Raw genomic sequence first — 18,670 nt, 5'->3', positions numbered from 1 at the left:
GGTAACCACAGAGTATTTTGAACAAGGCCTTCTAGAAGGATTTCCCTAACCCGAAAGGAGGGTATTTGAAGCAATCCAATCCCCTTAGATCTCTTAGATCCCTGGTGTGGATAGTCCTGGATGCCTTTGTATAAGAAGAGATACAAGCAACAGTGTTTCCCACTGGCAGAACTCAAATCCCTCTATGAGTTTCATAGGAGTTTCATCAAGTGTACTCACAAAGCTATTCTTCACTTGAAAACTGAATTAGTATTTGTGAAGAGTTATCTAAAAAGTAAAGATCCTTAGCATCTTAAGGTGGAAATGGTAGCTGGCATCCACTGTTCCGTGTGGGTCTGGGTCTGTACTTTTTCCAACATTACTGCATGTCATCTGCAGAATAAGCCTTGTGATAGGTACTGGAGAAACTGTGATTTGGGTAAGTTAAGTGACCTACCCAAGGACACGTCCAGCACATGGCAGAGGGCAATTCAAACCTAGGCAGCTGGATTAGTATTTTAGTTTTCTTTGGATATTTATCGAAAAGATACATGCACCCCTAGGTTTACTGCAGCATTATTTACAGTTGCAAAGATAATGGAAGCAACTCAAGTGTCCATCGATAGATGAATGGGTAGAGAAGATGGGATATATATACAATGCAATATTACTCCGCCATAAAAAAGAATGAAATCTTGCCATTTGCAACAACAGTGGATGGACCTAGAGGGTATAATGCTAAGTGAAATAAGCCAGAGAAAGACAAATATCATATGATTTCACTCATAAGTGGAATTTAAGAAGCAAAACAAAGGGGGGAAAAAAAGACAAACAAAGAAACAGACTCTTAACTATAGAGAACAAACTGGTGGTTACCAGAGGGGAGGGGGGTGGGGGGATGGGTTAAATGGGTGACGGGGATTAAGAAGTGCACTTATCTTGAGGAGCACTGAGCAACGCGTACAATTGTTGAATCGCTATATTGTACACCTGAAATTAATACAACACTGTATGTTAACTCTACTTGAATAAAAAATAAATAAAAAACCTAGGCAGCTGGAGCTGGCAATCTATTATATTTGGCTGCTCTATGGAAAATCATCTCCATTATCTTGATTTTCAGCATATGTAGCAGAAAATGACCTAAAAACTGTTATCAGCCAAAACAGGAAACAAAAAATATTAGTGTAACTTAATATTACTCTAACTTAATTCCACCAAAACTCTGAAAGATCAGGTTGTAAAATCTGGTGATTGTTAATTAACAAATCCTGTTTCTAAATTTTTTAAAAAAATTTATGACAGAGTTGATACATACAAAATATATGTAAGTCGGCAGCAATAACTAAAAAGTCTTATCATCAATACACAAAATTCAGGATGGTGGGCACTTCGTGGAGAGGCAGAGAAATGGGGTGGGGGGCATGACTTCTCATAATTTACTATCCCATGTGCACCATGGAAAAAGACAAACAGAAACTAGGCTTCTAATTAAAAACTCTTCAACTACTTTCCCACAAGAAAGGGGATAAATGTTTTGTATTCTTCTTCTGCAAATCAATTCTAGAAAACTGGTATCATCACATACTCCTTTTTTTGCTGAGCTAGATCATAAAGACCTGAAGTTTTTGACATCTTCTATAGTGAAAGTTATTTCTTCCTTATCTCAAAAACACTTTTGGATTGATTTATATTTAGAGACCATATCAGCAATACAAATAATAACCAAATAGATGAACTGACAGTATTGCAAAAGTTAAGATAGTTTTATTCAAAGTATCTTGTCAAACAGAAAAGTAAATAGGCCATAAAATTAAACCTTCTTTTCAAAGGCCCACGGGACCGTTTATGACAAATGTTCAGAACTGGACAACATAGAATTAGAAGAGGCAGTAGGATAGCTTTTCAATTCTCCAAAAACCAGGTACCACTGCCAAGGCAAATCCAGCATCAAGAGGTGACTAGTCAGGGGGAGGGGGAGATGATGCGTGGATCTCCTTGCAGAAAGCCTGGGCTCTGCGCCTGGCAAGCAGTGTCGGAGACCATCTAACTGGTCGCTGCTCTTCCCTGGGGAGGCGGAGTAGGAGGGAGACCCTCACTTGGCCAGAGTAGGTGGCTTAGAGAGCAGTTCCAAGTGCAGGTCCCACCACCAGCAGTGACCTTGAACGGGGGCATGGAACGAGGGGAGCTGAGCTCCTGATTGATTTAAATCTACGGAACCTGCTTGGGCCTTTTTTGTTTGTTTTTAAGGGCTGGGGCTGACAGCCACCTCCGAAAGAGTCACCAAGGAGGAAAAAATTTCACAAATGTTATGACTTCGGGAAAAGGGCCACCCTAAACGAACAGAAACCTTGAGATATTTAAAGGCCTACATGTAAGAGGCAGCATTTTATAAGCCAATATCGATGATCTTTGTGACTCCAAAAGCAGAAATCATGAACAGAAAGGATGGAAAAAGAAAAGGTACAATGAACACATTTAAAAGACAAGGCACAGACAGGAGAAGATACTTGTAACACATAATGGCCAAGTGGTCATATTCAGACCTAACACCTCACTCCTGGGAACAGACCCTCGAAGACTGCTGCACGGAGACTTGTGTTCGTACTCTCAGAGATACAAACTAGAATGTTCCCGGTAGCATTATTTGCAACAGAACACCAGAAAGGAATCTCAGTGCCCCTGAAGGAAGAGCGCACAAATGCATGTGCCTATGTTCATGCCAAGGAAGACTTCACTACAGGTTGGATGAGGCTTCTTTGATCACAGCTACTCGGATAAACACAGGAATGTCAGTTTGAACAAAAATAGCCTGCCTTCTGCTTTTAGGTGGCCTGCAACTTTTTTATAGTCTTCAATTTTTTTTTTTTTTACATTTTTTAATGTTTGGGGGAAAAAACCAAAAGAGGAATAATACTTCATTGCATGTGAGAATTAGGTGAAATTCAAATGTCAGAGTCTATGAATAAATCAATCTGTTGGAACACGGCTTCCTTCCTGCATTTTTCGGGGCTCCCTGTGGCTGCCTTTTGCAACTGAATATTTGCACAGAGATGCTATGACACACAAAGCCTATATAAAAAGTTGGCTGATCTCTCTTGTAGCGCAATGCAGATAGTAAGATTTATTAATGCATAAAATTTTCAAACCTATAAAATGCTACAGAAACATGCTGCATATCTGCGGTTCCGAAATTGACGTGCTGGGCTGTCCTGAGCCACTGCACTGAACTTGGAGGAGCCATGGGGTGTTTTCAAGTTTGCAGGGAAGCTCGGTAATACTTGACATCTGTTGAGCCCTGCAAGTTCTACTCTGAGGTAGTTCCTGGTTTCCACTTTATCGCCCTACACTCCTTTCAGTGACATATGTTTGTGAAGCCAAATTTTTGACTGTTGCTGCAGTAAGAGCACGAACGGTGTGAAAGCCACTGGGGAACAGGAAATGAACTCTGAAGCGTCCACCGATCTCAAGGACCGAGAAGTTGTTCAGTGCCCAACAAAGACACACATCTCAATAATAAGTTATGGTGGCTATTTAAAAATGAAATAATATCGGGCACCTGGGTGGCTCACTTGATTGGGCGACTGCCTTCAGCTCAGGTCATGATCCTGGAGTCCCGGGATCGAGTCCCGCATCGGGCTCCCTGCTCGGCGGGGAGTCTGCTTCTCCCTCTGACCCTTCCCCCTCTCATGTGCTCTCTCTCTCTCTCAAATAAATAAATAAAATCTTTAAAAAAAAATGAAATAATATCTTTCCTTTCAATTTGTATGTATTCTTTTTTTCAGGCAGCTACTAAGGTGTCAAGACATAAATATCCATTAAGTTGTTTGGACCTAACTACTTAATAAATGGATGTGTTAGGTATTTCTGTTGGCCTCATATGCCTTAGGAAAAAACTGCTGAGACACTACATGAAACGAGAAGGTCCAGGAATCTCTGTTGTAGATCTTTTGCGGATACGTACTTATGGAATAAAAGTATAAACCACGCCTGGAAATGATAATCCCTAAATTGGGAGAGTGGCTTCCTCTAGAGAAGCAGAAAAGGGAAGGAGATCAGGGAGGGATTCACAGGGACCTCAACTCTGTGTTGAATGTTTTATTTAAAAAACAAAACAACAGGGCGCCTGGGTGGCTCAGTTGGTTAAGCGACTGCCTTCAGCTCAGGTCATGATCCTGGAGTCCTGGGATCGAGTCCCGCATCGGGCTCCCTGCTCGGCAGGGAGTCTGCTTCTCCCTCTGACCCTCCTCCCTCTCATGCTCTCTGTCTCTCATTCTCTCTCTCTCAAACAAATAAATAAAATTAAAAAAAAAAAAAAACAAAAAAACCCCAACAAACTAAAGCGCACATAGCGATGTTATGATTTTAACACAACTCAGTGAATGATGGGAATACAGGCATTTATTATATTAATCTGCATATTTTCCTGGAAACTGTATACTCAGTATATTTCACCTTTTTTTCCCCACTTACGTTTTTTAAGGGCAGAAGACTAGCTGATGAAAGAGGGGAGGGTGACTTTATACAGAAGCACGGGCAGAGAAAGGTGGGTGGAATAAGGACCAGCCTCGAGAATGAGGGAGAATGTGATCAGGTCTCAAGCTACATTAGAGATGTCAGAACTCCCAGGATAGTGAAAACCACCTTCTCTGACTGGGCTTCTGAATACCAGGCTTAAAGAACACCACTGGTGGGGCGCCTGGGTGGCTCAGTTGTTAAGCGTCTGCCTTCGGCTCAGGTCATGATCCCAGGGTCCTGAGATGGAGCCTCGCATCGGGCTCCCTGCTTGGCGGGAAGCCTGCTTCTCCCTCCTCCACTCCCCCTGCTTGTGTTCCCTCTCTTGCTGTCTCTCTCTCTGTGTCAAATAAATAAATAAAATCTTAAAAAAAAAAAAAAAAAGAACATCACTGGCGATGAGTAGTTTCCCCGAAGATTAGCACATGACGGACACCTCCGCACTTCTTGTCCTTGATTTAATTACGGATACAATCACTGGAGGAAAAAAAATTGGAAGTATCCTAACAAAAATAGAGCCTAGGCTGAGATCTGTGCTTCTAAATAATGTAAACAGAGTGCGGTCTGGGAGAATTTCAGCTTAGAAAGCTGGGAGACCACTTGACGTCAGATTTTTTTAAAGGGTGGGTGAAATGGTAGGAATGTTTAGTTTGGTCTGGTTCTCTTCTACTGAAATGAAAGGATATTTAAAATTTGATGGCAATAAAAAATGGAAACAGACAACAAGCCAGTGACTGGTTGAAGCTGCGAGCAGGGTTTCCTGAAGCCCAAGGAGCAAGATTTAAACGTTTTGCAAAAGGACAGTGGATAAGTAAGGGGAGCAGTAAGATGTTGTGACTCAACAAGATAACCTTCTAATTAGTACTGTATTAGGGAGAAACATCTCTTAAAGTAGTCAGGAGAAAAGAAGAAGAAGAAAAAAAGCCCCTACACTGGAATTAAAATTAAAATAATAATAATAATAATTTACAAAAAAAAAAGAAATGAAAGAAAACCCAAAAGTATCCCACCACTGTTGGCAGACATTATTACAGTTCGGCAGAGTATAATTATATTGGTACGATTTTAAGTTGTGGCCATCCCCTGTAGACAGGTCATCTGAAACTTGGTGTTTTTTCATGGGAGTGGGTGGGAACCAGCTAAAGAGAAACGAGAAAATCACTGTAGGCACAGTGGTCAACTGACCGTCTGCACAGGTTTTGGCAGGAGGGGGCCCTGAGGTTGCACCCTCTGCCACTTACTGGCTGGGTGACAGAGGACACATGTTGTAATCTCTCTAGGCTTCAGTTGGGTCATCTGTAAAAACGAGGATAACAACCCCACCCCCCAGAACTGTTTCAGGCTTCGGTGAGAATGCAGGTGATGGCTGGTTTGGAACACAGGTCTGTAGCTCGGGAACCGCTCAGAGAATGGCAGCATTTGTAATGAAAATATTAACGAGCCTTTGCATCCCAATCCCCCTCAGTTTGTCTTAGAATGACCATGGTTATTTATTCTGATCTCGAAACCCTAATCCTGAAACATTCAGGGCGAAGCTCAGTGCATGATTTAACCACCAGGCACTGGTCTAACATTTTCTCCTGACCCACAGTCTGCTCTGCTTATGTACCCAGGCAGCCTGGGGAGAACCCAGGGCAGGTCAGTGGCGCTCTCTGCAGATGCCAAGGAGAAGACTCACTCAATTCAGGCAACGTCTTGCCCAGCACTTTGGAAGAGGATGCTAAATGTCAAATGTAAGTGGAACGTTAAAAGCCACCAAAGCTTCGTATAGGTCACTATAAAGGAAGTATGGGGAAATGCCACACAGCATCCCTTAGGCTATGAGGAGACCCTGAGTCTTGATCTTTTTTGGATCATGGACCCTTTTGAAAAATCTAACGAGAGTCATGGAGCCCTTCTCTTGTTAAAAAAAGAAAAAAAACACAACCAACCAACCATATAGGTACGTATAGAATTCTGTATTTAATCATGGGAGGGGTGGCTGGTAGCTACCAGTTAAGAACTCCTAGCTTAAACGCGTACAAGTGTATGCTGAATACCAGAGTGAAGGAAAGGTATTCATTTGAAATGGGAATCCAAACCAAATTAAGAAAACAGAAAGCAAATTTAAAAAACCAAGGATCATGTGTAAGTTTGAAATCCTTACAAATAGTTTAAAAATGAGATAATTTATTAAAGCCTAGAAACTCAATGTTGTTTTCCTTTTCTTTCTTCTTATTTTTTAAAAAATAACACATGATTAGGATTTGATGCCAAAGAAATGTTTGCTTTTACAGCAGTGAATGGAGGTTAAGTGGACTCCCATGAGGACTGTTGGCTAAAGGAGGAATAGAAATAGCTATCACGGGGACCACAGCATTTTACCCCCAAATTCTCAGGGGCTATTTTGGTCTAGACTGACAAATTTGTGCAATTACAGTTAACTGAACAACATGGGTATGAACTGGATAGGTCCACTTATATACAAATTTTCTTTCTTTATATATACGTGTGTGTGTGTATATATTTTTAAGATTTATCTATTAGAGAGAGAGAGAGAGAGAGACAGAGAGAGCGAGACAGCACAGTGCGGAGGAGAGGGAGAAGCAGGCTCCCTGCTGAGCAGGGAGCCTGATGCGGTGCTCATTCTCTGGACTCTGGGATCATGACCTGAGCTGAAGGCAGACGCTTAGCCGATTGAGGCACCCAGGCGCCCTCAGATTTTCTTTTTGATAAATACAGTATAGTACTGTAAATGTATTTTCTTTTCCTTATGATTTTCTTAATACTATATTCTCTTGGGGCTCCTGGGTGGCTCAGTAAGTTCAGTAGCTGACTCTTTGATTTTGGCTCGGGTCATGATCTCAGGGTCCTGGGATGGAGCCCCACGTCCGGCTCTGCGCTCACTGGGGAGTCTGCTTGAGATTCTCTCTCTCCCTCTACCACCACAATCTTTAAAAAACAAAAATACTATTTTCTTTTATCTAGCTTGCTTTATCTTAAGGTTACGGTATATAATATACATAACATACAAAATATGTGTTAACTGACTGTTTATGTCATTGATTGGGCTCTAATCAACTATAGACTATTAGTAGTTAAGTTGTGGGGGAGTCAAAAGTTATATGGGGATTTTCAACTACACAGGATGGGGATCAGTGCCCCAACCATCAAACTGTTCAAGGGTCAACTGTAATTAAATAAATTTCACTCTATTTTTAGTCTAAACGGAATATTGATCCCATTATCTTGGAATAATTATTGCAGAGTAGACAAAATAATTCCTTCCCTGTGTGTGTTGGGATAGAACAAAAAATTAGACTAAATATATCTCACAAAACCCATAGTATTGGGAAAATTCTATCTAAGAGATGCCTATCATCTCTTAAGGTTCTTCGTTAATCAGTAGGATACTTAATCTCATAAGTGCATTGCACTTACCACTGAGGTTCTGTTTATGGGCTTATCCCTCACACCACCTTATAAATGACTGGAGGCTAAGAAACATGTCCTGTATCTTTGATTCCCAGCTCCCACCGTATATTACTTGACATAACAGCAGAAGCTCAATATATGTGTACTGAAGTCAATTATTTCAAAGGACTTAAATAAATCTTCAGTTACTTCTTTTCCAAGGTATGACATAGAACTGAAGTTGCTAGATTGTTTGCACATTTTCAGTTTGACCCAGAAATTCTGTCAGGGTGCTCTTTTTCTGTAAATTACCCTTTCAAATCCTTTGCCCATTTTTCTATTGGCTTACTTGTCTTAAAAAATCAATCCATAATTCTTGGTGGTTTATATACATTCCAAATGTTAGTCATTTGTCTGTTACCTCTACAAAGGTTTCTCCTAGTCTGTCACTTGTTTTTGAAATCCTGTATCTTTTATCATACAGAATTTATCTTTTAACGTAACCCAAATTATCAATCTTCTTTTGGATTTGGGCTTTTTATATCTTAAGAGGCACAGACTTCTATAAACAATGACTTTTCTGAGGACATAAATTCTCTCACAGACTTCAGATAAACCTATGTCTACTGCATTTAACTTCTGTGGGAGGATGTTAAAATGGGGCTCTTTTGGTTTCACTTTTGTCTGAAGCCCTAAAACAGTGTCAATTGTTCTCATGCTAAAGGGTGAAGCTAAACCTAGCAGCATTTGCAAAGACATTATTTGAAAATAGATTCTGTATCCTTGAGCCCAACAGCTACCTTGAGTTTTCAAAGCGTTGATCAAGTTAGAAGCCAGGAAAGGATTTCTTCAAAGCAAGTTATCAATGTGCAGAATCCCACTGCCCACATCCCAGTGGAAAGGATATGGAGCTAACGAGTAAGGCTCTAAATGCACAACTGGAGGTCCCTCTAAGGCAGGGGCACAGTGGTGGGTTGGGGATGACTACAAGTCTGCAGGCTGAAGAGAAACAGCCCCTGCAGTGGAGCAGAGACTCAGGTGAGAGTTGTAACTGCACTCTCACCAATGGTAAGGTCACAGGTCAAAGGTCTGTGGTGCCTGGCGATCAGGTACTGAATTAGCAGTAGGACTTTCTCAAAGGGATACTGCCCAGAGGGTTTCTGCCAAGAGTGTGGGTCCTCTGCTGGAAGAGGCTGGACGGGTACCATTGAATGTCCAAGCTTCAACCCTAGAGGGGCCAGAGGCAGACTAAGTGCACGGTAACGGGGGCCAGAGAAAAAGCTACCGTTCCCTTCTCATTATCAGCCAAATGCAGGCCCAAGATGGGAGAGACTTAAACTGGAATGAGATTTGGAGTTATTTCATATAAGACTACACCCACATTTTTTATTAGAATGAGACCATTCTTATGACAGAAAGTGATTAGAAGAATTTAAAACAATGTTTAGAGGAACCAGCTATTAATTGAAATTTCATCCAATGTAGCCCACAGACCAGGCTTGACCAGGCAAGGGGGGTAAGAGCACTGTTTCCAGGCATGCCCTGCTCCCACAGTTCAACACCTTGGCTTTGCTTCCCACATTCCAGTGCAGCCATGGCATTAGGGTACCTCCTTCGTGAGAGTTTAACATTATGGGTCTTGAGTCTACACATATGTTGCAAGTCACTGCTGTCACACAGTTATACATAATGAAGCGCAATCTTTAGTTGTATTAAAACTAACATGAGTTATTTGCGTACCACGTTCATAGCAGCATTATGCACAAAAGCCGAAAGGTGAAAGCAACCCAAGTGTTCACAGACAGATGAGTGGATAAACAAAACATGGCATACATAAATTGGAGCATTATTCAGCCTTGAAAACCAAGGAAATTTGAACAGATGATCCAACATGGGTGAACTCTGAGGGTATTATGCTACGTGAAATAAGCCAGTCACAGGAGGGCACAAATACCGATATGAGGAATAGTCAAAAACTCAGAGACAGAAAGTAGAAGGGTGGTTGCCAGGGGCTGGGGGAATGGGGAATGGGGAGTTATTGTTTAATGGGTACAGAGTTTCAGTTTTGCAAGATGAATGGTGGTGATGGTTGCACACCAACGCAAAAGTATTTGACTACTGAATGGTGTGCTTAAAAATGGTTAAAATGATAAACTTTGTTCGATGTATTCTACCACAGTTAAAAATAAAATCACTCCCCCCACAAAAAAAAGAACCACCCCAAAACCCTAAATGAAAAAGGGGAAATTTAACCTTTATTAGTCAAGGATCAATGATGGGGAGAGTAATAATGAGAAGTGGCTAAGAATTATCACCAAGTCTTGCCATGTGTCAGATGCTGTGCCAGGACTTAGCAAGCAGTCTCATTCAAACCTCATTCAAACCTATGGGGTTTAAATAGGGTTCTATTTAAAGCCCCATTCTACAGATAAGGAAATTGAGGCTAAGAAGGGTTAAGTTGCCTAATGTCACACAACTTGAAAGGAGTAGAGCCAGTTACTCTGACTCTAGAGCTAGCACCCTAACCCATCCAGCAGTGGGCAGACTTCTGTCACTGAATCCCCCCCCACCTACACCCTCTTAGACTAGAAGAGATCATAGAAAACATTAGCAAAATGACTGACATTTGACTGGTTTGCCATGGTTTACACAGCCATTTCTCACTTGATACTACTCATTAAAATACTGCAGTTATGAAAGGAGGGAATTGAAACCTAGAGAAGCTAGGTAACTTACTTCAGGTCACACTACCAGGTAGGGTTATGATCCCACAGCTTTGATCTCAGGGTCAGGGCTGCCCATCCATACGCAATTCCTCATTTCACCTTTTTCACATGAGAATGTCTACCAGGGACACTCCCAGAAAGGCTAATGGATGGTCCAAGGTCACACAGAAAGCCAGTATGTTTTGCAAACATCATCAGCCTATACCTTTAAAGATGCTTTGCCACGATAACACATATTCTGTAAATGTATACGGACAAAGTAAGGATTGGCACAGGAGCAGAGAGCTCTGTCAGCACATAATAGAGTGTTTTCTTCTAGAAGCTCTTTCATTTGTGGAGTTGATGCATTAGAACCACCACTTCACATAAGCACCCAACTTTTCAGTGCCTGCCCTTCCCAGACTCCTGGTCCATTAGCTCTACAGTTATGCTGTGATCAATGGAGCAAATCCATTTAGATGGCAAGTCTAGCCGCTCTCATAGGAGATTCCGTACCAAAGCAGCAAAGTGCACAAGAACTATACAATACAGACCTTGAGGAATGAACTACATAAATTCTCATTGGATCCTGACTGCATGTCTATAGGGAATTCTTAAAAACGGTCTCAATAACCCTGAGTGAACTTTATAATGGCTGAGCATAAAAGTGCAGTGCTAAGTTCTTTAGCCCAGTAGAATCTTTTCTAGTAAAATAACTCACTTCTGAGTTTGATTACAAGGCTGATGATTAGTGTGAAAGAAGCAACTGCTAGACTTGATGATTACAGGCACGAATGTGGCGAGTGGAAATTACCTGGTGGCATGTGAAAAATCTGCCACTGTGGTCTGTATGATGTCAAATGATGGTGTTATTCCAAGAATCCTTATTTGTTTGCCCTTTGTTGCTTCCACCTCACGGGTGGGACTGGGACTAGCCCTGACAGAGCAAACTCTATGGCAGCTACCCCTTCTTCCTGACTGGAATTTCCATCGAAAACCGAAGACCAGCAGGTGCCACCAAAGGACACCTTTGCAGCACAACATCTGAAGTCCTACCAATTAAAATTTCCAAGTCTAATGGCTGGGAATCTCCCCTCCATTCGACACAAAAACATACTCCAATTTGAGGAAGAGCAAACTGATTTCGACTGCTAATAACAGCTAACAGTTAACGAGCACTTCTTCTATTAATGACATACAGCATTAGGCAGTATGCTCCATGAAGGCAGGGCTGGGTCTGTTTTCCTCACTGTGTATCTCCAGCTCTGAGTAGCATGCCTTGTGCATAGTAGGTCCTCAGTAAATATTGGCTGAATCAATAAATAATCTCATTTGGTTTTCACAATAACTCCATAAGGTTTGCTACAATATTGTAGTCACCATTTTATAGATGAGAAGACTGAGGCTCAGAGGTCATTAAAATGTGTCCAAAATCACTCTAGCAGCAAGTGTCCGAGCTCATATGCAAACCCATGGGTACTTGACATCGAATCAACAGTTCAAACACAACATCATTTTACTAGTCTAGACGAGACCATAGTGCTTTTCCAATATTGAGACCATCTTTGAAAGGTCGGTCTAAAAGAATATATTTTGAGTCAGAATGGACAGCGCTCTTGTTCAGTCATCAACTTTTAGATTTCTTCCATATTCTACAACTAAATTTAACAGAAATGACTTACCTACAAATCCTTCTTGACCAACCAGTTTCAGGGCTATTTTATCAGCCAACACTGAAGAGTTGCCGTGGGCGATGTTAGCAAAGGGGCCAGCATGCACAAAGACAGGTGTCCCCTACAGAAATTGAAGAACAAATTAAAACCCTCAAAGACAAAGGGAGGAATGAACCAAGATGGTGAGTCTTGGTATTTAAAGACTCACTGAAGCCATTCTGCTTTTATTAATACTGCATATTCAGTGTGCAACTTCTCTCAAAGAAAAAGAAAACACCTTGACTCTCTCAAAGGACCAAATTCCTGGTATATTCTACAACAGTGTCATTCTACACTAAATGCTGAACTAGGGAGAAAAACCTATAAGGATTGATTATTTCCTACTATAATTTTGATAAAGCACTCATTAGCTGCCTCACTGACTATGAAGTAAACTATTTACCTCACTTGACAGTATTTTGCATTTTATATATATTTATTTTTTAAAGAATAGAATTGAACCCCAATGGTCTAAGAGGCTTATTTAAATTTATTTTTTTTCCTCCATTGAGAAATCAATCACTTCAAGAAAAATCTAAAGAAAGCAAAAAAAAAAAAAAAAAAAATCAATAAAATTAATGACCTGTGTAGTATGGAAGGACAATCCCATAAGGTTTACGTTCATTATAGCTCGTTTTTATATCTACAATAATAAACTTGTTCTTCTGATTTTTACAAATTCTGTTTTAAGTCTTTCTCATTGTTTAACTGGCTTACATATTAAAAATCTGGTAAGTATTGAGACAATAAAAGCAAAGAAAATTTTCACTCTTGGTACAATGCTAGAGTAATTCTTACTAAAAAGGCAAAAACAATAATAAAACACCAAATCAACCTCAATATAAAGGAATTATCAAAACTTTTAGATTTAATTCATTAAAGAAAATCGGTCGATATTTTCATTTTAAATGCCATTTCTATAGTTTTCCTTTATCAGTGAGAACAGACTGTAGCCCTATCTAAGGGAATTTATCCACATGCGTTGCAATGTTGGGGTTTTATTCCGAGCCCAGCCGGGGCCACTGGGGTGTGTCTGTGAGGCCTTGGTTCCACCTGTGAAAACAGAGGCTGCCCTCTTACTGACAGGGGGAGGCAGGGAGTGGGGGTGGGGGGAAGGCTGGGAGCCATGGAAAATTCCCACGAACCATGATGGGCTGCTAACCGAACATATTTCAAAGACGAGAGAGCTGAACAAAAGCAGGAAGAAAGGCAGTGAAAGAAAATCATCTCTGAGAATGAAAAAGACAGAGTTTATCAAAGCCATTCTGTGAGTTCTCTATTTACTTTTCTTCCCAGAGTCCTCAGGAGGCACAATGACAGGGTCCTGATGAGGTCACACAAATGTCTGTGGAAATAAAGCTGGCAATAGGAAATCCAAACGTAGGTGCCTATGGATATTTTCACGTGTGTGTCTAGTGTCTAGATCTGTATACCTCTCTTTAACTTCTCACTTCTGTCCAGATAAACCTTTTAAAAGCTCTGAAGAAAACACTGTTTAGAAGAACTTCAAGTCTCCATCACCTCCCCTTGCAGTCCGGGAACGTGGCTGCCTGTGGTAAGCTAGTGGAGCTGGGGACAGTATTGTGAGGACAAGGTCACAGCCTCCGTCCCTGGGTCTACACACTGTGGCATTCAGTGAGGCCCTCGGTCTGAGAAGCACCAAACACTGGTCTCTGGTGAGGGACAGGTGACAGGGTGTGGCCAGATCAGCACAAACACCTCACTGTTCCTGAGATAACCACTCTAAGGACTAGGTCAGCAGCGTTTTAATTTAAAATTAACGGCCTCACCGTGAATTAGTCACTAAAGCAGTATTAGAGCCCTGTTTTTCAAACTCCTAGTCTGGAGTCTGAATGGACAAATTTGTCGAACATCATTATTAGACACTGAAACACAGAGACACACATGCTCACCTAATATTTATGGCTACGATACGGTACACAGAGTTAAGTACTTAGTTAAAAAACTATGATGGGGCATCTTGGTGGCTCAGTCGACTGAGTGGCCAACTCTTTTGATTTGGGCTCAGATCATGATGGTAGGGTCCTGAGATCGAGCCCCGTGTTGGGCTCTGCACTGAGTGCGGAGTCTGCTTGAGATTCCCTCTCCCTCTGCCTGTGGTCCTCCCCCGGCTTGCACTCCTGCTCTCTCTCTCTCTCTCTCTAAAATAAATAAATAACATCTTAAAAAAAAAAAAAATCTTTCCAGGAGATTTTAACGTGCAGAACTGAGAACTACCAGTCTCCCGGCAACCTGCAGCACAGTAACCCTTGAAAGTCCACTATGGGAGTAATAATCAAGTGTATCCGAACATGAGCACTAGAGCACAAGATTGTGCTTGTGCCCAAGGTGTAGGTAATTTTTAATTTAAGAAAGATAAGAAAGAAAGGCTCCTGGGTGGCTCAGTCGTTAAGCGTCTGCCTTAGGCTCAGGTCCTGATCCCAGGGTCCTGGGATCAAGTCCCGCATCGGGCTCCCTGCTCAGTGGGAAGCCTGCTTCTCCCTCTCCCACTCCCCCTGCTTGTGTTCCCTCTCGCTGTGTCTCTCTCTGTCAAATAAATAAATAAAATCTTAAAAAAATAAAAGAAAGGTAAGTATTTAAAACAGTAAGCTGATTATCCCCAATAATGATGATAATAACATGTTCATTTTTAAGGGAGAAGTGTTATGAGGAAGCAAAGCATGTTTCTTTATAAGTTTTTTATTTTCATTCACTTACTTATTAAACAAATATATATTTTTAGGAGCCATATAGTAAAAATAGTAAGTATTCATTTAATTATTCAACAAATGTTTGCTGAGCACCTAATATGTGCGAAGCACTTTCTAGCAGCTGCGATCTGGTGGTGAGCCAGGTGGAAAAGGTCCTGCTCCCATCCTGGTGGATGGATGGACAAAGAAGTAGGAAACTCTTGGATGATACTCTGTGCCACGCCCAGAATGACAAGACAGTGGTAGGACTCATGACTGGGGCTGTGTTGGACTCAGTGGCCTGGGAAGGCCTCTCCAGGGTGCTGAGATTTAAAGGACATGAGTCCTAATGGACAAGAAGGAGCCAGACACATGAAATTGGGAGGCAGGGAGAGAGAGAATGAGGGAAGAGGCAGGGAAGGGCCAGATCCTGCAGGGTTTCCAGCCAGAATGAGGATCAGGGTAAACCACCCAAGAGCTCTAAGCAGGAGGGCAACAGGACCTGATTCAGTTTCAGAGCTCTCGGGTGGCTGAGCAGAGAAAGGATTCTGGAAGAAAGAGTGTTAGCAGTAGCCACTGTGGCAAGGTGGGAGGGTACGCTGGAGGCCAGGGCAGCGAGAGAAGTGGACAGGTTGGAGACGCTTCAGGGAGGGAGGGAGGCTCCGCAGGGATGAAGATGGGGGGGGTGCCAGGGAGAGGGAACCAGGCTCCAGGACAACTTCTAGGATTTTGGCTGGAACCACTGACTAGGTTTGAAATCAAAGACCCTATTTTATAACCAAGTTTGATATGCAATGGCTCTCAGCAAGTACATCCACAACTCTGAAATTCTGAGGTCACGAGATTCAGAACAAGAGTTCAGGGGTCATGGGGCGCCTGGGTGGCTCAGTCGGTTAAGCATCTGCCTTCGGCTCAGGTTGTGTTCCCAGGTCCTGGGATGGAGCCCCACATCGGGCTCTCTGCTCAGTGGGGAGCCTGCTTTTCCCTCTCCCTCTGCTGCTCCATTTGCTGGTGCTCACTCTCTCTCTCTCTCTCAAATAAATAAATGAAATCTTAAAAAAAGAAAAAGTTTGGGGGTCAGCACGTGGCTGATGGGGGGGTAAGTACAGCTGGAGAAGTGAGGGCTCAGACCCTCTGACATTTAGAAGCTGAGCCAAGGCCAGGCCAGCAAACAAGATGGAGGGGAAGACAGTGGGAGGCCCAGGGCCACGAGGTGTCCCAGAAGCCAGAAGAACCAAGGGCTCCAGAAAGAAGAAACATCAGCTGGGTCGGACTCTGTGAAGAGGCCACACAGAGAAGGACAGAGAAACAAAGACTTGGTCATACGGAGGGGCAGGTGACCATGACAGGAGCATCCAGGAGATGTGGAAGCTCAGGTCAGGCTGAAGTTACTGAGGAGAGGCAGGTGACAAAGGGGAGACCCAGGTCATAGACATTAGTATCTGACTGTGACAGAGAGCAGAGAAATGGAGCAGTAGCTAGGTGGGGACACTGGGTACTGGGAATTTTGGGGACTGTTTTGTTTTAAGATGACTTATATCAGAGCCTGCTTGCATGCCGATGGACTGGCAGGAGAGAGGAAGGAGCTCATGCTGCAGGAAGGAGAGGCCCCACTAAGAAGGTGCTTGTGCTCTTAGCCCCCGGCTCAGCACTGCACCCTCACCTCGGACCTTCCAGGTCTGGCTGGTTCTGCCATTTCTGTCATGTTGCCTTGCATCTGGATTCTTGTTCTCTACTGGAGCCTTTCTGACTATAGAGCAAATCCCTGCCCACAGGCCTTTGCGTTACATGTTACCCTCTGCCCAGAAAGCTCTTCCTCACACGCAGCTCAGTCTCCTGGTTTGTTCACATCTCTGGTCATCAGACGCCACCCACCTTGCTCTCTGTTCTCTCATTCCCTCTTATTTTTCTAATTCAGTCCTCGCCACCAGCTGACATGCTATGTACTGACTCATTTCTCTATCCTCTGTCTCCCCCACCAAGGGACAAGCTCCAAGAGGGCGGGACTTTGTTGTCCTAAGCTCCTACCGCAAGGCCTGCCCAAGTCATGGGTTCAGTGAATACTGAATCTTCACAATAGCCCTGCTAAGTTAGTCTTCCTTACTATCACCATTTTACATGGGGGAAAATAGAGGCTGAGATTAGTAAACACTTGGCCAAGGTCACAGTCAGTAAATGGCAGAGGGTACATTCAAACTGAGCTTTCTATCGGCTGAATGAATAAATGGATGGAGATTCTGCTTGTCTTCCTCCAACCTACTTGTCCTCTGGGCAAGAGCAGGGTAAATCTTATGAAAGGGGGGTACAGCATGTTTTCCTGGGAAGCATTTCTTAGCATACACTCTGTGTTTTGTTTGGGAAAAACAAACCAAAAAACCCTAAACCTAATGATTATGAGAAGCTAAGTCCAAAAAAGGCAAAACAGAAAACATCACGTAAACATCACTCCACAACTTACCGACATATTAGATACAGAATTTTTATGTTTCTACTGCATTACCCAAGGAAAGAACCTATACATACACTTTTAACTTTTTCGGAGGTCCAAGGACTTATTCTGATACTCCCTGTGGGCTCACATTGGCTGGAAATGCTCACGTTGTGTGGGGATGCACACACAATGCAATGAATGCAATGTCAACAATTTCTTTTTTTAAACATTTAAATGTTTTTTAATATGTAAAAAATAATTGTAGACTTAATTCAATACTAGCAGCTATTATGACCTTTATCACAATAAATATTTTTTTAAATTATTAACATAGAATGTATTGTTTGTTTCAGGAGTAGTGGTCTGTGGTTCATCAGTCTTACACAACACCCAGTGCTCACCACAACACATACCCTCCCCAAAGTCCATCACCCGGCCACCCCATCCCCCCACCCCTCTCCCCTCCAGCAACCCTCAATTTGTTTCCTAAGATTAAGAGTCTCTTATGGTTTTGTCTCTGGTTTCGCCTTGTTTCATTTTTTCCTCTATTCCCCTATGATCCTCTGCCTTGTTTCTTAAATTCCGCGTATCAGTGAGATCATATGATAATTGTCTTTCTCTGACGTCAACAATTTCTATAAAAAGAAAATCACTTACTTCTAGGGTCTGCATCAGATTTGGTTTTATTGCATCTTTCATCAAAACTGTCAAGGCACCTGTGACCCCCTAAAGGAGAGAAACAAAACAAAACAAAACAAAACCTGCTTTAGATTGCTGACAAAAGATCATCTGTGCCAAGGTGAATCTTGTGGCCATTTCTGAGCAGCCTGCCTCACAGGTGGGCATTCCCACAGGCTGCGCTCACCTCCGAGCTGCAGGGAACACAGGCTGGAATCTTCTCTCCCCCACCTGAATGGATGTCAACCATTCTAAGATGTGATGTGATGGGGAACTGGCAGTCCTCGCCTTTTTTAAGAAAACCTTCCTTGATGGTGTTTACGAGGCTTGCCATAAAGCAGATCTTTCAGTCTGCCTAAAAGTGTCTTCTGGCAATTACGCACATTATTTTTTCATTACCAGAGATTATGCTATTGCCTGAAGAAATCAGATAAAGTAGGAAAATCAGGCTGTTGACTGAGCAGGAAACGGAGAGGGATAAAGGGGAAAGTCTAAAAGCACCCATTTTTCTAAAAGCAACGAAGAAACCACTGGTTTCCCAATGCATCATCCCACAGAGAGAGAAGG

At 42.4% G+C, this 18,670-nt stretch overlaps 1 protein-coding gene across 3 annotated transcripts in view; it reads right to left on the bottom strand.

The window, feature by feature from the left end:
• MTHFD1L (methylenetetrahydrofolate dehydrogenase (NADP+ dependent) 1 like) overlaps nucleotides 1-18,670 on the bottom strand; it is a 185,731-nt gene that overhangs the window by 94,064 nt on the left and 72,997 nt on the right. For all 3 annotated transcript variants that reach the window (XM_034991006.1, XM_034991005.1, XM_034991007.1), the window contains 2 exons: nucleotides 18,083-18,151; nucleotides 12,275-12,386 (listed from right to left, as the gene is read on the bottom strand). In XM_034991006.1, the coding sequence (XP_034846897.1) occupies nucleotides 12,275-12,386; nucleotides 18,083-18,151 (181 nt within the window). The remainder of the gene's footprint in view (nucleotides 1-12,274; nucleotides 12,387-18,082; nucleotides 18,152-18,670) is intronic.

This window comes from Mirounga leonina, unplaced genomic scaffold (assembly GCF_011800145.1).
Source record: "Mirounga leonina isolate KUSES-001 unplaced genomic scaffold, KU_Mleo_1.0 Mir_53, whole genome shotgun sequence".
NCBI lineage: Eukaryota > Metazoa > Chordata > Mammalia > Carnivora > Phocidae > Mirounga > Mirounga leonina.
The sequence above is the reverse complement of the archived record's forward strand: the minus strand, read 5'-3'. Positions and strand labels throughout refer to the sequence as shown.